This window comes from Buteo buteo, chromosome Z (genome assembly GCF_964188355.1).
Source record: "Buteo buteo chromosome Z, bButBut1.hap1.1, whole genome shotgun sequence".
Lineage (NCBI taxonomy): Eukaryota > Metazoa > Chordata > Aves > Accipitriformes > Accipitridae > Buteo > Buteo buteo.
This window is the reverse complement of record NC_134204.1, coordinates 71,444,461-71,463,120: the sequence shown is the minus strand read 5'-3', so window position 1 is coordinate 71,463,120 and position 18,660 is coordinate 71,444,461. Positions and strand designations below refer to the sequence as shown.

Here is an 18,660-nt window from a genome sequence, read left to right as displayed (position 1 = left end):
TCACTGTGAGGGTGACCGAGCACTGGCACAGGTTGCCCAAGCAGGTGGTGGAGTCTCCAACCCTTCCAACCGCAGACATCCTGTCATTCTGTGAATAAAACTTGAAAGAACACTTATTTGCTGATTTGGCTTACAAAGCTTCTAATTTGGTAAGACAGGAAAGGCTTAACTAGTTGGCAGTAGCACACGCCTGCTCCCAGACAAGCAAATGGCATTTCCTGCCTAACTAAGCAGAGGCTGTATCAGAAGAATTTGTTACTACACAGGGAGCAGTTTTATAGGCTAAGAGACACAAAGAAACTGAAGAAGCCTTCACTACCCTGTTTCATAATGCAAGCAGCACCTGTTACAGGTAAAATTGTTATGTTCCCTTCACTTCAGGAACAACCATCTCCTTGTATCTTGCTCCATGGGGAGCCAAAGAATTCCCACATAGGATTCCTACTCGGCCCCTGAAATGAAGCAGTTAGCCACCTTTCTCATTAGGATGCACCTAAAGCCTATGCTTTTCCCCCCAACATTCAGATCAAGTTTGCTCAGCCTGTCTCTCACAAGTTGCCATGATCAGGAAGGCCATAAGGTTTATTTACAGCTATCCAGTGAACACAGCGGAGCCCACATCATCAACAGGAGCTGGAGTAACCAGGCTTAAGGACTCCCAAAACCCATGCAGACCAGGCTTAAGGACTCCCAAAACCCATGCAGACACTAGGCAGAAGTGCAGAAAAGCTGTACCTGAAGAGCATTTATAACTGACTCTTAGCATCATCTTTCCTATAAATCTCTGCAACATATTTTCCTTCTCTTCTTATCTCAGACTGAACACTGGTGTTACCAAGCTGCCCTGAATCGCAGGCAGGCCCTCTCACCCAAGCTCATGGTTCAAAATCCTCAGCAACATGCAGAATCATGGATTCACAGGAGCTGGCAGGCACTCACGGAGATTGTCTTGTCTCTCAGACCTCATGAGAATTTGGCTGCTTTATAAGACTTTCACAAAAGATCTTTTCGTTTTGAGATCAAATCTTCAGTTTTCAGCTGGTCTCCCTAAATCTTACAAGGACTCAAGGGAGGGTTTGATTTTTCTTTGCAGATGGCAAGCCGATAGTATCAGAGCAGGACTACACTCTCTATCTACAGGCTCACATGTTACTGGGATAAAGTATTAACCCAATAACATTTTTAAAAAAAAGTTACATCCACCACTTGCATAACTATGCAGGAACCTAAGCTCGCTTATTTTCTGCTGAGATGGCAGTAGCTCTTCCACATACCTTCTGCAAGCACATACAGACAGGCAGCTGATTCCACCTAAGCAAGGCTGAAATTCATTGACCCTCAGTTCAGCAGCAGGAGGATGAACTGACCTATGAGACTTCCACTACGTGGCACTCCCCCCAGAAAGCATTCTGCACTCCTCCATGTGTGATGCAACTCACCAGCTGCAAGCAAAATAATTAAAGAATAAAGCAAGGCCCATGGTTGAACAATGCTTTCTTTAATATTAGTTGAAGCACTAGATGTTGCCTTGTTCAAGTCTTACATACAGGTAGGTGGCATAATACCTGGCTGATTCTCCAGAGAGAAAATGTCTTCCTAGATTACATTAAAAAAATTAACATTTGCATTTAAAAAAAAATTACGTTACATCAACAAAAAAATCAACATTTTCAAGATTATCATTGTATTTTTTTGCCAACTGCCAGCTATTTTGCAAATTACAGCTGCAGCCCAGGAAGTAAGTTTTACCATTGCCCTTTCATAAGTATTAGCACACTTTGCTTTTTTGTCTTCAGTACTTGATGCGGTAAACTGAAACTTGCATAAAAAGCTTAAGAAATGCCAGATTTTCTCACATTTTTAAGCTAGAGAATGTATTTCAATCTCTAAACATTCAGGATTCTGACAGTTTTATTTGCTACAACTACTTTTCTTTTAAAGAACAATGTAAAATATAGTTCACATTGAAGATTAGCAGTTCTATGTAATCTGAAGGCAAAATGAACTACAAGTTAGATAACATTAAAAATATTTTGTCAAGATGTTCTCCTGTATCAAAAGTACTAATTGCCAATGGAGTTGTCAGATGTATTACTGTCAGATGTTTCTGGCATGCCAGTGTCCTTTCAGGCAGGAAAAGTAATCACTTTTTGCTACCTAAAAATACTTCATTGCCATATCTGAAGAAGCATTAAAAAAAAAATTAGGAATTATAACATTACAGCTAAATGTAGAACTAAACACTACAGTTGTAGTGAACAAGCAATGCTATGTGAGAAGTTAAGCTGAAATTTTTATGCATTTCCTTAGACCAGTATGAACATATTTCAATCAAGTGTACCGGTCAGTGCTGAAGGAGGTCAGTCACCAGCTGACAACCCAATATTTGCATTAAGATCAAGCCCTCAAGCTCAAAAAAATTGTGAGGTTATTTAAACTGGAACTAATTTATTAAGTCAAAGAGAAGTAATTACTGTTTGAAAGATTACTGCAGCAGGAAAGCATTCTGTAAGAGATGAGAACAGGAAACAGTGCTGCAGATTCAAATCTGCATGTGTCTGTCTCATCATTACAGACAAAACCTCATTTTTTTGCTGCATCCTAGAAAAACTATGGTCAGACTTTAGAAGATGCTGGTGTACATTCACAACAGTGTGCATTAGTCAGGATCTCAAATGGAATCATCATCTGCTCCCAACTGAAGAGCCTGAAAGCTTCTTTTTACCATAGTGTGGGACCTAAGTATCACCTTAACTAGGTCCACAGGTATATGAAATAAAAAAAATCTTACAAGTAATTAATTAAAGCTTAAGTATGCCATGCCCTTTTGGGAAAGGAGGAAGCTGAACTGAGTAAACTGGAAAAAACAAAACAACTGTAGCATGTGCTGCATCATAGCACTAGGAACTTGTCCTATGTAAACTGGCTTTTGCATGTTTTAAAATATTGATCCTGAGGCCTGCTTCAGTTAAAGCTGGTCTGAAGACATTATACACTTATAGAAAGAAGGCCCAGATAATAATTCCTTTTAGCCTGGAAGTAAAGTAAAACAAAGAAACAAAACAACACTCCAAAAACAACCAAACAAACAAACAAACAAAAACCCACAAAAAACCAAACCAAAAACCCAGCTATATCTCACTGCCATGTTAGGCAGGTTTATAGCAGGACGTGCTGGGAGATGGGGAAGAATAGTTTCATTCTGAGGAAGCTGTGTGACATTACTTAATATATACAGTTGGAAAAATTGAACATAGCAAAACCCACTGGACTAGAAAAGCCTCTGCCTTCAAGCTGAGGGCAGAGTATCCTCATCTGCATTCCATGAAAACTGTGCCTTTGTTTCAGCATTGCAGAAGAGACAGCTTTCCTGTTCCGCATAATTCACTCAAATAAAAAAAGCATTTTACTGTATTCTAGGAAGTCAGCAACCACTTGTAAATGTGTGTAGTTCCTAGCTTGTTCAACTTTTATAAACACTGTAGGAAGAGTTCAGACTTCAGGAGACAGGAAAAACACTCTCACTGAAGTTGTTTCAGCTACTCCGGTAAAAATAAAAGCATTTGAAATTAACTGATGCTATATTTAAGCACCAATCTACCTAACTTTAGACCAAGAATTAAAAACATCATTCTCTGGAAACTGGAACTAAAATTGAGTAAATAGCACACTTTGTGCTTTAGACTTTGTTAAAGCACAAACACCAATAACCTGCAACTAGCAGGCACACTGCATAGCTTATTGTAAAATCAAGCTATGGCTTCCAGAGCTTGAGGAGGCCATCTTCGCTGTAAGTGGCAATCAGGTTCTGGTGGGGGTGATGAGCAATGCCAATGACATCCTTTTCATGAACCTAGAGAATAAGCAGAAAGACACATCAGGAGATTCTTCCTTTAGCAGATTCAAGCCAAATATTCTCTTCAAACAAGAACTAGAGGCAAGCTGGACTGACGTGTAACACGCTTTGTGCATACAGCAAAAGCAGAGGAACATACCCCCCCAATATTAAGTTCCAGCTGCAAACAATTTTTGTGACATAGCAGTTACTTTTTACTGGGTGAGGGAAGGTTCAGTGAAGGTTTACATCCACTGAAATTCACGACATCTAAGTGTTCCCCATTAAATTTAGCTATTCAAGCTGGTATTCCTCTTTAGTTTCCAAGGCAAATTAAAGCCTGACAACTTGGTCAGATTCTCCATCAGCTGGAGCCCAGGTCAAAACATGCTCTAGTTCCAGTAAGTTCAAACCAATTCACCCTTGGCTTGGTGGGTAAACATCTTCCTAACTTTTAAAATTAAAATAGTTCTAAAAAAACCTAAAGACATTCTACAGCCAAGTGTTCTAGAATGCATTTGTTACCAGTCATGGCTGCAAGAGGTGAAAGATTCCTTGGTATGAGACTTCTCCTTACAGACTTCTCCTTACGGACTTCATAAGTAACGAACATTTAGATCATCCTTGTGTTTAGAACTCTGCAAAAGCTCAAAGCTAAGAACTTACGGTCAGAGTTCTCTCCAGCTTGCCGGTCACTGTGCTAAAGCAATAGAGCACAAAATCTTCACCAACACAGTAGATCCATTCACCACGAGGTGAAAGCGCACAGCATACAAAGTCACCACCTTCTCTCTTACCAGAGCTAAAACTTCTTACAATCTGTAAAGATACCCCCCCAAAAATATTTGGCACAATTAATCTGCAGCACATCATTACTATGTTCAGGGCAAAAAAATTTAGGCAGTACTAGGTCTGTTTAGAACACAGGATCTCTCCATAGCTGCAATCGCTTTCTGCAAGTCAAGCTGTTCTATAACCTGGGTACAGAATAGTTTGTCATGAAAGCAAGCTGGAGAAATCAGGTTTATCCCAAGGCTAGGTTGTTAACTACATTTTTGGCATTCTTAACATGATTGAGAGAGAGAGAGACTTGAAAGGACACCAGTAAGACCACATACTTGTCCTTGCATATTCATAATGACGACTGTGTTCGATCTGTTGCAAACAACAAAGTGTTCTGGGTTTTTAGGCAGGAGAATGACACTGTTCACAGTAATGTCTGTCCCAGCAGTGCTGCCAAGAGATTTGAAGGTGTTTGAGCACTCTGTCGTCTTCACATTCCAAACCTAGTATGAAAAATAAATGTAAAACCAATTAGCTTTAAAAAATTAAACAAGAATGAGCTGATTCGGGATACAGGATTCTGATTTCTTTTAAGGCTCCTGAGGGGAAATATTAATTCCAAAAATTGTAGTTTAAAGCAGATTTTTAAAAAAAGTAATTATCACATCTATTTTGAAGTGTGGACACCATGAACAATTTCATTACAACTGAACTGAAAGTGAATTTCCATGATCCAAATTCAGCCTGGCTCCCTTTCATTAAGCATATTCCCTGATGGGTGAGACTGGACTTGCTTTCTGGTTTTAGCTAGTACCTGTGAATATATGTGCAGCCTCTGCACACGCAATTTGCCTTACACAAGACAGACATGAAAATCACTGAAAAAGCAAAGCCTCACTGATATCAGTGGGAGAGACATCCCAGCTTACAGCTGCTTCAGGCTCAACATCAGGCTGTTCTAGCTGTTTAGAAACAGAAAATGCAGTGGCTTGTTTAATATATAAAGTAAAATGTAACTCACCATCTGTGGAATATTTTTGCTGTTTACATACTAATACAATCAAAATGAAAGGTACCACCTTCTTAGGCTATTCCCATGATTGGGACAGTCTAGCAAAGAGTGCAAGTTTGAAGTAATGCCCCATTTAATATGGGCAAAATCCATCACACTCTCCTAGGCCACATCTATAAACTGGATCTGTTTACCCACCCTCCATGCACTGTATTGATGCCCTACTTCAGGTAGCCATTTCTATATTTATTTATTTATTATTAGTCAGTAATGCCCTGTACACAACAATGCTTTACTCCTCTTAACTACTACACACTGAGTAGTTCCACTCTTTGCTGAGACTAGAAGCAAACCTATCACTTCTACAACCAGTTTCGTTCATGCTAGATTTACCTAGCTTACACAGCAAGGGACTCCTAAGCACCAAGAAATAAACAGGTGTCCAACACAGCAAGCAAGAAAATGCCATTATTTCAGAAAACGGAATCCCTACATTCTAGGACAAGCGGTGTCATAGTCAATTCTATTTCTAGAATAAAGCAGGAACAGGCAGTTAAGTATTGCACTTATGTCCTCCTTTCATAAATACTGCACAAACAGGCTCTACAGCAGTCTGTAAGCACAGTATGAAACTTCATCAGTTCTGATTTACACGAATCTACAGCAAAGGTGTCATGGACAAGTGATTTAGATCACTTAAAGAGTCACCATTAAAAGGTATTAGCAAAAGTGATTTTAATGTGAATTTGTACCAGCAGAAAGAGTTATTATTGCAGATAACCCCAAGTCCTTCTCCAATGACGGCAGCAGTCATAACAAATCAGCTGCAACATGCAAAGAGTCCGAATGTGTTACTTAGAAAGGATAAATGTTATCTTACCTTCACTGTGCCATCAGAGGATGCACTGATAATATAGTGGCCATCCTGGGTAAAAGTAGCTTCATTGACAAAGGAAGAATGACCACGGAATTCCTTTAAAGTCTTCCCAGATTTTAAACCATGAATCCTGTCAAACAACAGAGGTCACAACTAAGCAAACAACTGAGGTAGTATGAACCAACCACCTGCTGGCTTCACCGTATTTTAAATCTGAGATACCTTTGACAGGCAACGATAAAAAGTGCTAAAAATCTGCAAGATGTAAGTCTTTATCACGAGCCCCTTTCGTCAAAGACATTGTGTCTTCCTGTGAAAAGTTTAGGGAAATACCATCAACCTTCAGCCTTAAGGACCTGTATGTAATAAACACTGTACCTATTAGACGACAGGACTATGAAAGGGGAAACTATGAAGGTGACAAAACAAAAATTACAGAATTAAGTTTGGAAGTCTCTAGTCCAACAGATTCCTCAACTTTAAGTGAGGTGAGCTTGCTCAGGGCCTTGACCAACTCCTTGTCCAGTTGGGTTAAGAAAAATTCTTTCCTTACACTCAAGCAGAATTTTTTCTCTTTTGCAAGCTATTGCCATTGCCTATTACTGTGCAATTCTGTGAAGAGTTTGCTCAGTCATCTAAAAGGAAAACATATTGCTAATCTGTATCAGCCTTAAATTGCAGTACCTACTGGCTATAGAAATACAGTTTTCAGGCAGAAGTCTGAAGCCTTGAGAATGAAATTTTTTATTCCGTTTGAAGCTTGCTGTCCTTGATTCAACATCCACCCTTACATAATTTCAATTAAACTGCTTATGCTATAGTTCATACATATCAGGATTTAAACAGATGAACATCTCTCATTAATATGTTTTGTAATGCCTGTTCACTGTGCATTTGCCTCCAGATCCACACATTTCTTCATTTGGTCTTTACAGTAGACAAGAGCCTAAAGCTATTAAACATATTACATAATCCCATTCAATTAAACGCAAAACATAGAGAGTCGTCAAGCACCGGATCAATCTGATTTGCAATGCAAGTACCATATCCTGCAACTCGATTTTGAAAATGACATATGAGGAAGTTGAAAACCATGACAAACCAGAAAGCTAGACTGAGAGAAACCTCATGATGTTGAGAACAGATTGCTGCAGAACCACCTCAGCTGCCAGTATCAACTGGGGGCTGACTGGCTGCAGAGGGGGTCTGCAGCAAAGACCTGGCAGGCCTTGGGGAGAACAAAGTGAAAGCCAGCAGCTTGCTGTGGCATTGACAAAACCCAGCCACACACCAGATGCATTAGGAGAGGCACAGTGTGCAGATCAAGGGTCCCCCCTGTCGGGCAGAGGTGTAGCCACATCTGGAGGACTGTGTCCAGTTTTGGGCCCTCACTAAGGGGCCACTAAGATGGCCAGAGGGCTGGACCACATGAGGCATGAGGAGAGGCTGAGAGGGCTGGGAGTGTTCAGCCCAGAGAAGTGAAAGTTCAGGAGCATCTAATTGCTGTCTTCCTTGTAGACAAATAAATTAAATTACTAAGTAAATCAGGATAACCTCAAAGAAGAAAAATAACTGTGTACTAGACAAAACTGACCTAAACTGCTTTCAACTGCAGGAAAGTGTCTGCGTAGCAACAGAATAGCTTTGTTGCAAACCAAATCTACCCAGCAGTTGGCAAATTCCACTCAGTAACAAGACACCTAATAGGTGCAGAATCAGAATTACTGCACTACACAAACATAAAGCAACACTTTCCAGATGCTAAAAGCTGCAGGAATAGCAGTTTGATGAGGTTGCTGCTCATCTGGTAACTTAGATTAGAACAGAGTTTGGGTATTTTGGGGACTATTTCCTAGTATTAAAAGTTACAATTAACTTTCATTTTTGCTTTTATGCACCCTGAAATGAGTCTTTAAAAAAAAAAAAAAAGAAAGAAAGAAAAAGGATATCTAAGTCCTTACTAAACATCTGAAAAATTGTAACTATTTGGTTAACATCACTACCCAACAAGTTTTTACAGAATAAGTGGAATCAGATTCTTCTCAGAGGTGCACAGCTGAAGGACAAGAGGCAAAGGGCACAAGTTAAAGGAAACCAAAACAAAATGTCTTTTCTTATGGCCAAACAGGATTTTCTCCGAGAGGGCTGTACAGCCCTAGGACAGATGCCAAGAGAAGCAGTGGGGTCTCCACCCATGGAGATTTTGAGAACTCAGATCAACAAAGCCCTGAGCAAGCTGTCCTAACTGAAAGGTTGGTTGTGCTTTGAGAAGCATGTTGGACTAGAGACCTCTAGAGGTACGTTTTAAATAAAACTGTTTTATAATTTATGCCTAGCCTGCCTTACACAGGTTGCACAGACACTTGAGCTTTCTTGGAGCATAGATACAAGCCTAACCACCTTCATACCTGTCCCACAACCATCCATTCCTTTGTCATGTTGTACCTTAACAGATTATCTGCACACCAGATAAGCTCCAGTAACTGTATGCATATAAGTCTTATCACGTGGAAAGTGTCAGGTAATGCCAAGTTTCTTCAGTATAGCCGAACCACATTAAGAGGGATGTACTTCTTTCGATTTTCTGCAGACTGACCTTATATTCAACCACTGTAACTGAGCTGACACACTATCAACTTGCTAAACTACTCTAACTGGATTGTGTACCAAAGCCAACTCCAAAGATTGAAGAAAAGACTCAACTCCCATTCCTGGGTTCCCAAGATCTCAGCCTGTGGGCCTTCAACATCATGAACAGTTTCACTGCCCAAAAGGAATGCCACAGATATTGGGAAAATGAACTATACAGATTGGTTAAAAAAAACCCCACAGCTCATATCCCAACACAGTGCTGGTGCTACACAGCAAGGGATGGTTTGCCCAAGAAACGGAAAGCATTCCCATGCCCAAAAGCAGAACTGCAGAGACAGCCTGAAGAGATGGGAATTATCTTTTGGGAGGGAAAAGAAAAATGATCCTGTCTCTGTGGCTCTTTTTCATGTCTGAAAGAAGTTTTTTTTCCTCTTGACAGTATAAATGTATAATGGTACAAACCATCTGGCCACATGATTTTTCTCTAACAGAGATTCTAAAACAGTGGTACATGTCAGAGAATCACAGAATAACTTAGGCTAGAGGAGACCTCAGAACACCTCCATTCCACTGCTCTCCTCAAAGCAGCATCACCTTCCAACTCACTCATGGTCTTGTTCTGTTTAGCTTTGAAAGCCTTAAAGGGTTGAGATCCATCCCCAGCCTGAGCCAACTCTCTCAGCATTGTCCAAGCACTGCTTCTTTCTCAAGGAGTTAAAAAAAAAAAAAGTTTTTCCTTATATACAATCAGAATTTCACTTCCTGGACTTTGTCCCTTGTAGGAACTGTGCACTTGAGAAGAGTCTGGCATTGTCTTATCTGTGACTTACTCTAGATGAGGCAACTAGGTCCCTTCTCAGCCTTCTTTTACCAGGCCAATCAGGCCCGGGTCTCTCTCAGCCTTCCCTTATACACCACACACATCTGAAGAGATACTCAGAACAAAAGCAGCACCATAAAGAACAGGAAAGGCTGTACTGCCATTTCCAGGTAAAAATTGTAACTCCTGCTCTTGCACCTCTCAGCGTCCATCAGCCTGGCTGTCTTCCAGGGTTGGAGCTCTAGTATTCCATGTCAGACTGCTAGGAAGAATAGGTGCCCAAAAAACATTTTCTTTGGGTCCTTCTTCCTCTTGTTCCCACTCTAAAGGGAGTTCTCTGGATCCAAGAGAGATAGAGGGGTGGATCCGGGGCTGGGACAAGAATCCTTTTACAAGGGCTGGCAATGCATGACTTAAGACAGGGAGCAGCAACACACTGCAAAGTGACTGTCCCTGAATGTGTAGGGACATGCCTCATCTTATTTCATTCACATGCAACTCACAGGGACACACAGACCTTTTACTCATGCCCAAGGGAGAGCCATGACTATTGCTAATTGAGATTCCCAAGCACTTTTGGAAATTTTGCTCTATTCAGCAACTATCAGGAGGAAGCAGAGAAGATGCACCAAAATACTTAAAGCTGCTCTCAGATGATTTCTTCAGATAGTACGAAAAGAAGAGCCTGTGATACTGCTTCAGAAGGAAAATGAACTGGATAGAATCAACTACTGTCAGGTTGTCTATTAAAGCTAGTGAGTACAATTAGGCTGTTTAGGGTGTTCCAAAAAATGTCATCATCCTGTTATCCTCAGATCTTTTTTTACCTTAAGCTTATTATAAAAAAAAGTTACTTGTGAAGGTTGACACAACTGTTTCTTAAGATAGGAGTCTCCCAGAAAGAACATGCGCAAGGTCAATGTAAATTACAATAGAGCAGAAGAGGTACTTGGCCCCTAGCCCTGGAAGAAAGCAAGTTAAGCAAGGTGAAAGGTCAAACTTCCAAACTGTTTCTCTCCAACCCTCAGCAGTCATGATCTCCTATTAGTATTAAAACTCAACGCAAAAGGATCAAATCCCAGGTCAAATGAATCTATATTCAAAAGTTTAACTGCTTAATGTGAAAATTCTGCTTTCTTTCCTCCTGCACTGTAGCTCACACATTCTCAGTTTATTTACCTGATTGTCTGATCAAAAGAAGCACTAAGAATTTGGCTGCTGTCTTTGGAGAAACTGAGGCATGTAACACCTTTACTGTGTGCTCGTTCAAATCTTCTCAGACACTGACCGCTCTGGATCTTCCACACCTGGAAAGGAAACAGCAAATGAAGTAGAGGTGGTTACTTTGTTAAGAGATCAGAGAAGCTTAAACATCAGTGCTAATACATATCTGTTTCTGAGCCATGCTAAACTTCACTTGTTTTTATATAGAATTGCAACATTACTGCAATTGCAAGTGAATCCTTCTGGTCACCACCTCTACCAACATACCGTACAAAAAGATTTGTACCTTGATCTTTCCATCTTGTGCTCCGGTTGCTAGCATTTCTGTATCTCTGCTGAAGCACATGCACAGCACTGCATCATCCATCATCATAAAATTATCTTGTGCCTGGTACTTCAGATCCTAAATGAAAGCAGAAGATCCACCAATCAAAACAGTGAATTCCATTAAACACTTTTTAAGGCAAAGTGCAAATGCACTAGCACTTTTAACTTCAGTTATATTTTATAACCTATCATCAAGCAGACCTCACAGCCTTATAGTAACAGGGAACTGCTATTGTCACCATTTTAGAGGCAATGACAATGATCTGGAAAGGTAAAAAGAAAAAAATATTATCACAGAGGGAAGTCTATGAAAAACCAGACAATTAAACCCACGTAAAGATTCCAGACCAATATCTGAATTGGCCAAGCAGACATTCTTTTCAGATTCACAGTCCCTGAGAAGTGAAAACAAACATAATCTCAAAGAATAAAACCAGGTACTTGGCCAATGAACTATCTGTCTGAAATAAGGTACAATTTACCTTCCTAATCTTTCCAGTAGTGAAGTTCCATACTTCAATGAAACCATCAACAGAGCCAGTAACAAGATACTGTCCATCGGGGGAAAACCGAGCACACTCCACATGCGACTTCTGCCCAAACTGTTTTTAGGAGAAAATAAATTAAGCTTAATAAGCAATTTAAAAAAAAACAACTCCTTAAAACAAAACTGTAGTCTCATTTTGGTGGCAAAAATACAGTATTTTACAGAAGCATGCATTCACAAATTTAATGTTAAGGTACAAAAAAACCTGTCAATACCTACTACTAGCACTTCAAAAACAAAAAACCTCCTTTTGATTGGTAATATCTGTGGAAGCTATATCAAACACTCCATGCTTGCAGCAGCAGTTGGGTTGGTTGTCTTAATATTTTGGGTTTTTTTGCAGTGAATTGTATATGGTAACAAATACCTTTCCAGTACCGAACATATACCCCTCACAGACTTCAGAAATTTCTGAAGTAGTACAAGTTGCTTCACTTGGAATGATGTTTCTCCAGTGAAATTCTCACAGAAAATGTTTGGTATTTTTTAAATAAAATTTTTAAATTTTACATTTTTAAATACAAGTGACCACAACAACTAAGTATAGAAAAAGCTTTTCACTAATCAATATAAAAATCAAAGATCAGTACTGGTAAACAAACAAGTTCTCATAAAGCGTTTTTACCAAGCTGCTCCTGAACACAACAAATTGATTTCACGAGTTCCAACTTGTGACTTCCAAAAAACATTATCTTCTGTTCCTTGGGAGAACTGGTAGAGCTACTACAGTGAACTAACACTTCTCACTGTACAAAACTGCTTGGTGAAGTTGAAAAGCCTTCACAGTAGGAAACTGCCTATTCCACACTGTGAGTGCTGCTGGACAACTATGTCATTACAGCAGAGTTTTCTTTCTCTTTTGAAATCTACATGATAAAATCCTTAGAAAGGAGATACTGGTCATATTAGTAGACATGGTATGTAGTAGTTCATGATCAAGGCTTAAGTGGTTCACAGAAGCTAATATGCATGCACAGAAGTTTAAGACACAAGTATTTCCTTGCACAAATAAAGAAGGGGGCTAAACAAACCACTTCTGAAAACTCAATGATTCTGAACTGCAAAGTCAAAGTAACAACGAATACATTTATCATATTCACAAATACCACGAGCACCCAATCTTGTTAAGGGACCTTATTTCAGACTCTCATGAAAAGTCTCCTGATGAGATAAAGCATGGAGAAGAAGGAGAGGGGGAGAGAGGGAGGGAGGGAGGGAGGGAGGGAGGGAGGGAGGGAAGGAAGGAAGGAAGGAAGGGGGGAGAAGGGGGGAGAAGGGGGAAAGGGTGGGGGAGGAGTTGGAGGGGTGGAGGGAAATGACTTACAAAAAAGGGAACAGAAGCATTCAGGTTTACTCTTATCTCCCAACATAAAAGCACAGGAAGGAACAAGCAGCATTAGCACACATAAAAGCAAACACAACATCACCTTAATATGCCTGCTCAGCTGCGTGGGGAACTTTTCTTCTTCTACATCTTTCACAGCTGCTTTGCCTCTGAACAAGTCAATTGTCATACCAGGAGGAAGCAGGCCCTGATGCTGCTGCCATTTCAGTGCCTTTTGAGGAGTTGAAAGCCATACCGTTAGGTATCAGTTAACAAACATCTTCCTCATCAAGGCTTGCTTCTAATTAACACAATACAGCAATAGTTTCTTGCAACCCTACAAATTGTACGCCTGTACAGTTTGAGACAAATACACTGCAAACAGTTACTTGAAACAAGACTTACCAGATTATGCTTCCTGACTCATGATCACAAACAGAATAGAACATTATCCCCAAATGTTTTTTTTTTGCAAGTGAGAATGACTCAGGCCCACCCTCTCATTCTACCTTCAGTACACAGTATACAGAACGTACACAGTGTGAGTTCAACCTTGCATTAAATTACCCAACTTGTTGTCTATATGCCTAGAACTGCATACATTAACACTAAAAACAACACATAAGCTCTCTTGGAAGACACAAGTGAACTTCATTCAAAAGACAGAATCTTATACAACTCCCTCAACAGAGAGCTGCCTTCAGTCACAGGACATACCAGTTATGCTGAGAGAATGTGCTTGGCATACTTACAAGCTTAAAAAGTAAGATGCAAGCCATAAAACAAGAAAATACATTAAATACTGTCTGGACAGAGTATCAATGAATACATTGTGAGAATCAAAAAAAGTTGTAAGTACAACAGAAACAGTATGTACTAGTATACACTTTGAAAATAATCTTCTCTATGTGCTGAGTATTTATTCTAGGGGAAGAAATCTACCACTGCAGTGCTGACTTCTCCTACAAACCACTAAATCCTTGCCACGTGGAGAAAATACCATTTTTAACTATACCAGATGTAAATGTGCAGCATTTAAGCTTTACTTTTATAGAGTTGGAGAATCAACTACATCATAGTTAGTTTTATGCAGCAAAGATCTACAGAAACTGACATAGCTACCAAAACATTTTGCAAGAATTACCTGCCCCAACAACGCCATCAGACGAGATGGAGGTACCACGCTTACTTCTCCAGCTAAAGCTTGTGCAATAGCAGCTCTCCGCTTCTCTTTGCTACTTCCATCTGGGTATGCCTAGAGAGAAGTTATTTTTAGGAAGTGATTCTTCTAAACTGTTTTCCATAAAAACATTCATTGCTCTGAACTGAAGCCCCTTCCAGATTAATTTTCTATTAGGCCTTCAAAACAGCCGTTCTCTTTAACACTAACCCTTGAAACATTTGGGATATGCTTTCACTAAAAATGTCAAACTGACATTATCAGTTCAGAAATAACGCCTTGTTATTACACAACAATAATTTTCTTTACAAAATGTGAATTTTCTTCTGCATATATAAGACAGGAAAAGCAAGGCACAGATGTCATCCTCTGTGTCGTGGATTAACCTCAGCCAGCAACTAAGCACCATGCAGCTGCTTGCTCACTTTCCCCTGCTCAGAGGGATGGGGGAGAGAATTGGAAGGAAATAGGTAAAACTCATAGGTTGAGATAAGAACAGTTTAATAGAACAGAAACTAATAATGATAATAACAGTAATAAAAAAAGGATTGGAATATACAAAACAAGTGATGCAGGATGCAATTTCTCATCACTCGCTGAACCACGCCCAGTTAGCTCCTGAGCAGCAATCCCCTACCAAGGCCACCTCCCCCAGTTTAAATACTGGGCATGACATCACATGCTATGGAATACCCATTTGGCCAGTTTGGGTCAGCTGCTCTGGCTGTGTCCCCTCCCAACTTCTTGTGCTCCTCCAGCCTTCCTGCTGGCTGGCCATGAGAAGCTGAAAAATCCCTGACTTCGTCTAAACATTACTTAGGAACAACTGAAAATATCAGTGTGTTTCCAACATTCTTCTCATACTGAACCCGAAACACCACACCATACCAGCTACTAGAAAGAAAATTAACTCTATCCCAGCCAAAACCAGGACACTGTGGCAGGATACAAGTATAAATCCCCAAACTCTCACCTGCAGTATACTTCAAAACCACTGCTCTGGTGCCTTGCGATCAAGTGTTATACACCATTTCCCAAACACTTAATACAACGTGTAAAATCATCAAACTGGGAAGCTGCACGTTCTCACTCCCACAGTGGAAAAGAAAAGATGACGTAAGTAAGCTGTTAGCAACTTGGACCAATGCCAGGGGTCATGCAAGAGAGCATTGCGAGGTCTCTAGGAATAGCATACTATACCTCACGAGGATCAAAGTAAGATCTGGCCAGAAGGTTTTCAAGGTGGATGTACCGCTCTGGCTGAGTTTGTTTCAGCATGATCATGGGATCTGTTTGTCTCAGGAGAGACCTGGCAGCACCTAGTTCCCGGAGCTCAATCAACTCCAGCACAACCTGCACCAAGAGACAAACATTTGCATTAGCCAAGAGTAAGCGGAAAACAACAGAGAGGGGCTTCCACCCAGACCAGAACAGGCTGTATGCAGCGTGCACCCACTCACCTGCTCATAGAGATCAATGAGGGTCTTGTCGGGCAGCTTCAGCGACTGTATGGCTTGTAGCACCGTGTCCCAATGCCCGCTGTTGATGTCAGCCACAAAGCTCTCGATACTGTCCACGGTGTTGAGGGACACGGTAGTTTCCTCCTGAAGGGTGGCGAGGGCTCGGTGGAGGCTGTTCTCTTTCAGGTACTGCATGATCAGTCGGATCACGCTGCAGGGGAACAGCGCGCAGTCACGGCACCGGCCCCACGGGCTACCCTTCCCCGCGGTCCTCCCCAGCCGCCGCAGCCCCCTCCCGTCCGGATGCCCAGCCGTGGCGGAGCGGCGGCCGCCGCCGCCCCCCCCGCAACCGCCCTCGTGTCCCCCGATCACCTCAGGGACAGCCCCTCCCCCACGACCACGCCGCGCCACAACGGCTCCCGCCGCGGCCCGGAGGCTGCACCGTCCTCTCCCGGTACCACCCCGCCGCCGCGACCGACACGGCCGCGCCGCGCCGCGCCGCTGCGCCTCGCCCCGGCCCGCCGCCGCCGCCTCACGCACTCGGAAGACTCGATTTCGATGGACATCTTGAGTGCGGCCGCTCACGAACCGCCGCTCACGAACGGCCCCACCGGCACCGCCCCGCCACTTCCGATCTCGCGCTCCGCCGCTTCCGGACCCCGCCACGCCGCGCGGGACCGCCCCCCTCACCTGACGCGGCCTAAGTCACGTGGCGGAGGCCGGGGGGGGGCGGGGGCTGCGGCGGGCCGGGGGCGGACATGCGCACTGGGACAACCCCGCGCCCGCGCCGCGGATCGTGCGCCCCTTGGCGGTGGTGGGCCGTCACCGCGGGCGGGGCGGCCGGAGGGGCCTGGCTGGTGACCCCCGCGGCGGGGGGCCCGTCCTCGGCAGCGCCGGGAGAACCAGCAGGCTCCTTGTCCCCGGTGTTACTCGTCAGGGAGGTAGCTTGGAAAGAGTGTTGGGCGTAAGGTCGGTGACGTAGCACGAGCCAAAGGCAGGGCTTCGTGGAAGGGGAATTGCGCATTAGCCCGGTACGGTGCTGGCCTGGCCAGGAAGGCTGAGGGAGAACATGTGAGGGGAAAAAGCCTCAGAAAGGCTGGGACCAGTATTCTCGCAGGAGTGGCTGTCCGTTCTGGGACCTGAAACGGCTGGGGTGGGGTGGGGTTTTTTTCCTATGCTTCAAAATAAAATAGCAGCAGTTGAAACAGAACAGCCACTTCAGTCAGCACAGCAAGTGTAACATCGAGGCAAGAGGACTAATGTAAGTTAACCTGCATAGTTGCTCTGCAAGTTGGCTTTTCAGCGTTGCCTTAGAAGTATGGCCTGCGCCTTCAGCGTAAGCCTTGCTGAGTGTTTTACAGTTTGAATACAGAACTCGGGTTTTCCAGCTGGTTTCCCACAGAGGTGCGGTCCACCCACTGTCCTTCACTCATCAGTGTTTCAGAAGACGCCCTGTGGTGGCGCAGAGTGCACATCAGGCCTGGCACGGATGTGGAACAGTTCCTTGGCAGCCTGCTTCTTTGCATGTGCAGGTTTGCAGATGCAAACCAGGGATCTTGCTGTTTGCAAGCCTTAAGCTAGCGTGAGCTCTGCATTTCAGAAGTGTGGTCATGTGTGAAAGAATGACACTGCATAAGGTAATATTTCATTAGTAGGGAAATTAATCGCATATCTTGGCTGCTTTAATTATGGACTAAGAATTGGAAAAATGCTGCTCTACGGGGCAGAGCCCTCCAGTGGCGAGGGGGCAGATGAGAGACAACTGCCCTTTAAATACACAAAGGGTGGTTGTGGCAGTCCATCCATGCTGCTTGGACTCTGACTGAGGCCAAAAGTCTTGAAGCCCTGTTTAATCCTAGAGGATGAGTAAGGCTGACTGTGTCCCTCCAGGTTGCGTGTAGACTTAGGTGGCCTTGCTGGGAAGGGAGCTCTTCACTCCCTGGGCAGCACCGAGGGTCTTGCTGCTCATGTCTCCTTGGTGCGGGGCACTTCCCACCTGCTCCCAGTAAGTGCCCGATACTGGTGCTAGACTGCTAGTGCATGGGGATGTGAAATCCACTGTACTCGGCCCCTCTTGGAGAGACTTGTTCCGTGCTGTTTTTTTAGGCTTAGTGTACAATTTGCTGGATGAGCCATGGAAAATACAGCCGTGTGTGAGAAACTGCCTGCCTTTGCCAATGAAAGCTGTTCTTAGCTGTCTCTGTCCCCAGAGTGCTTAAGAAAGTAATCCAATAGTGTAAAGTTGAAAAAATACTGAGTAAGGCACACTGCTAATGTTTTGCGTGCTGTTGTTTCCTCTCCGTGATCCCAACTCATTTTTTTTACTGCTATTACAGAGGTGTGGGGATTACTGCCAGGAACTATCAGTTAATCATTCCAGGCGTATTTATTTTCAATGACAGGTGTATTTATGTCTGTTGAAGGTTGTTTTGAAAACAAGTCTAATCCAGACTGTAACAAAGCAAAGCCGTAAAATCCAAAGATGGCAGCTGTTTTTGTGCTGGCAGCAGATAGGAATCTGGCTCAATCTGTCAGTAAATTCAGCCATTGCTTTACTGCCTGCTCTCCCTCCCGTGTTCCTGGCCTATAGCAGGAAAAGCCAAACAGGCAGGCTGCCTGGTCCTGAACCATCACAGTCCTCAGGATGGCATTTTTTGGAAAGGTGAAACCAGCACAGGA

The 18,660-nt window shown here is 42.7% G+C and overlaps 1 protein-coding gene across 1 annotated transcript; it reads right to left on the bottom strand.

Annotated features, from left to right (window-relative positions):
* Positions 1–1,477: 1,477 nt before the first annotated feature.
* On the bottom strand, positions 1,478–16,661 carry SMU1 (SMU1 DNA replication regulator and spliceosomal factor). The gene is made up of 12 exons (XM_075020021.1): positions 16,522–16,661; positions 15,982–16,192; positions 15,722–15,874; positions 14,486–14,596; positions 13,445–13,573; positions 11,953–12,072; positions 11,430–11,546; positions 11,099–11,226; positions 6,511–6,637; positions 4,954–5,121; positions 4,502–4,654; positions 1,478–3,853 (listed from the first exon to the last, which is right to left on the bottom strand). Exons 1-12 carry the CDS (start codon positions 16,545–16,547, stop codon positions 3,755–3,757), a joined length of 1,542 nt encoding a protein of 513 aa, XP_074876122.1. The 5' UTR covers positions 16,548–16,661; the 3' UTR covers positions 1,478–3,754.
* Positions 16,662–18,660: the final 1,999 nt, after the last annotated feature.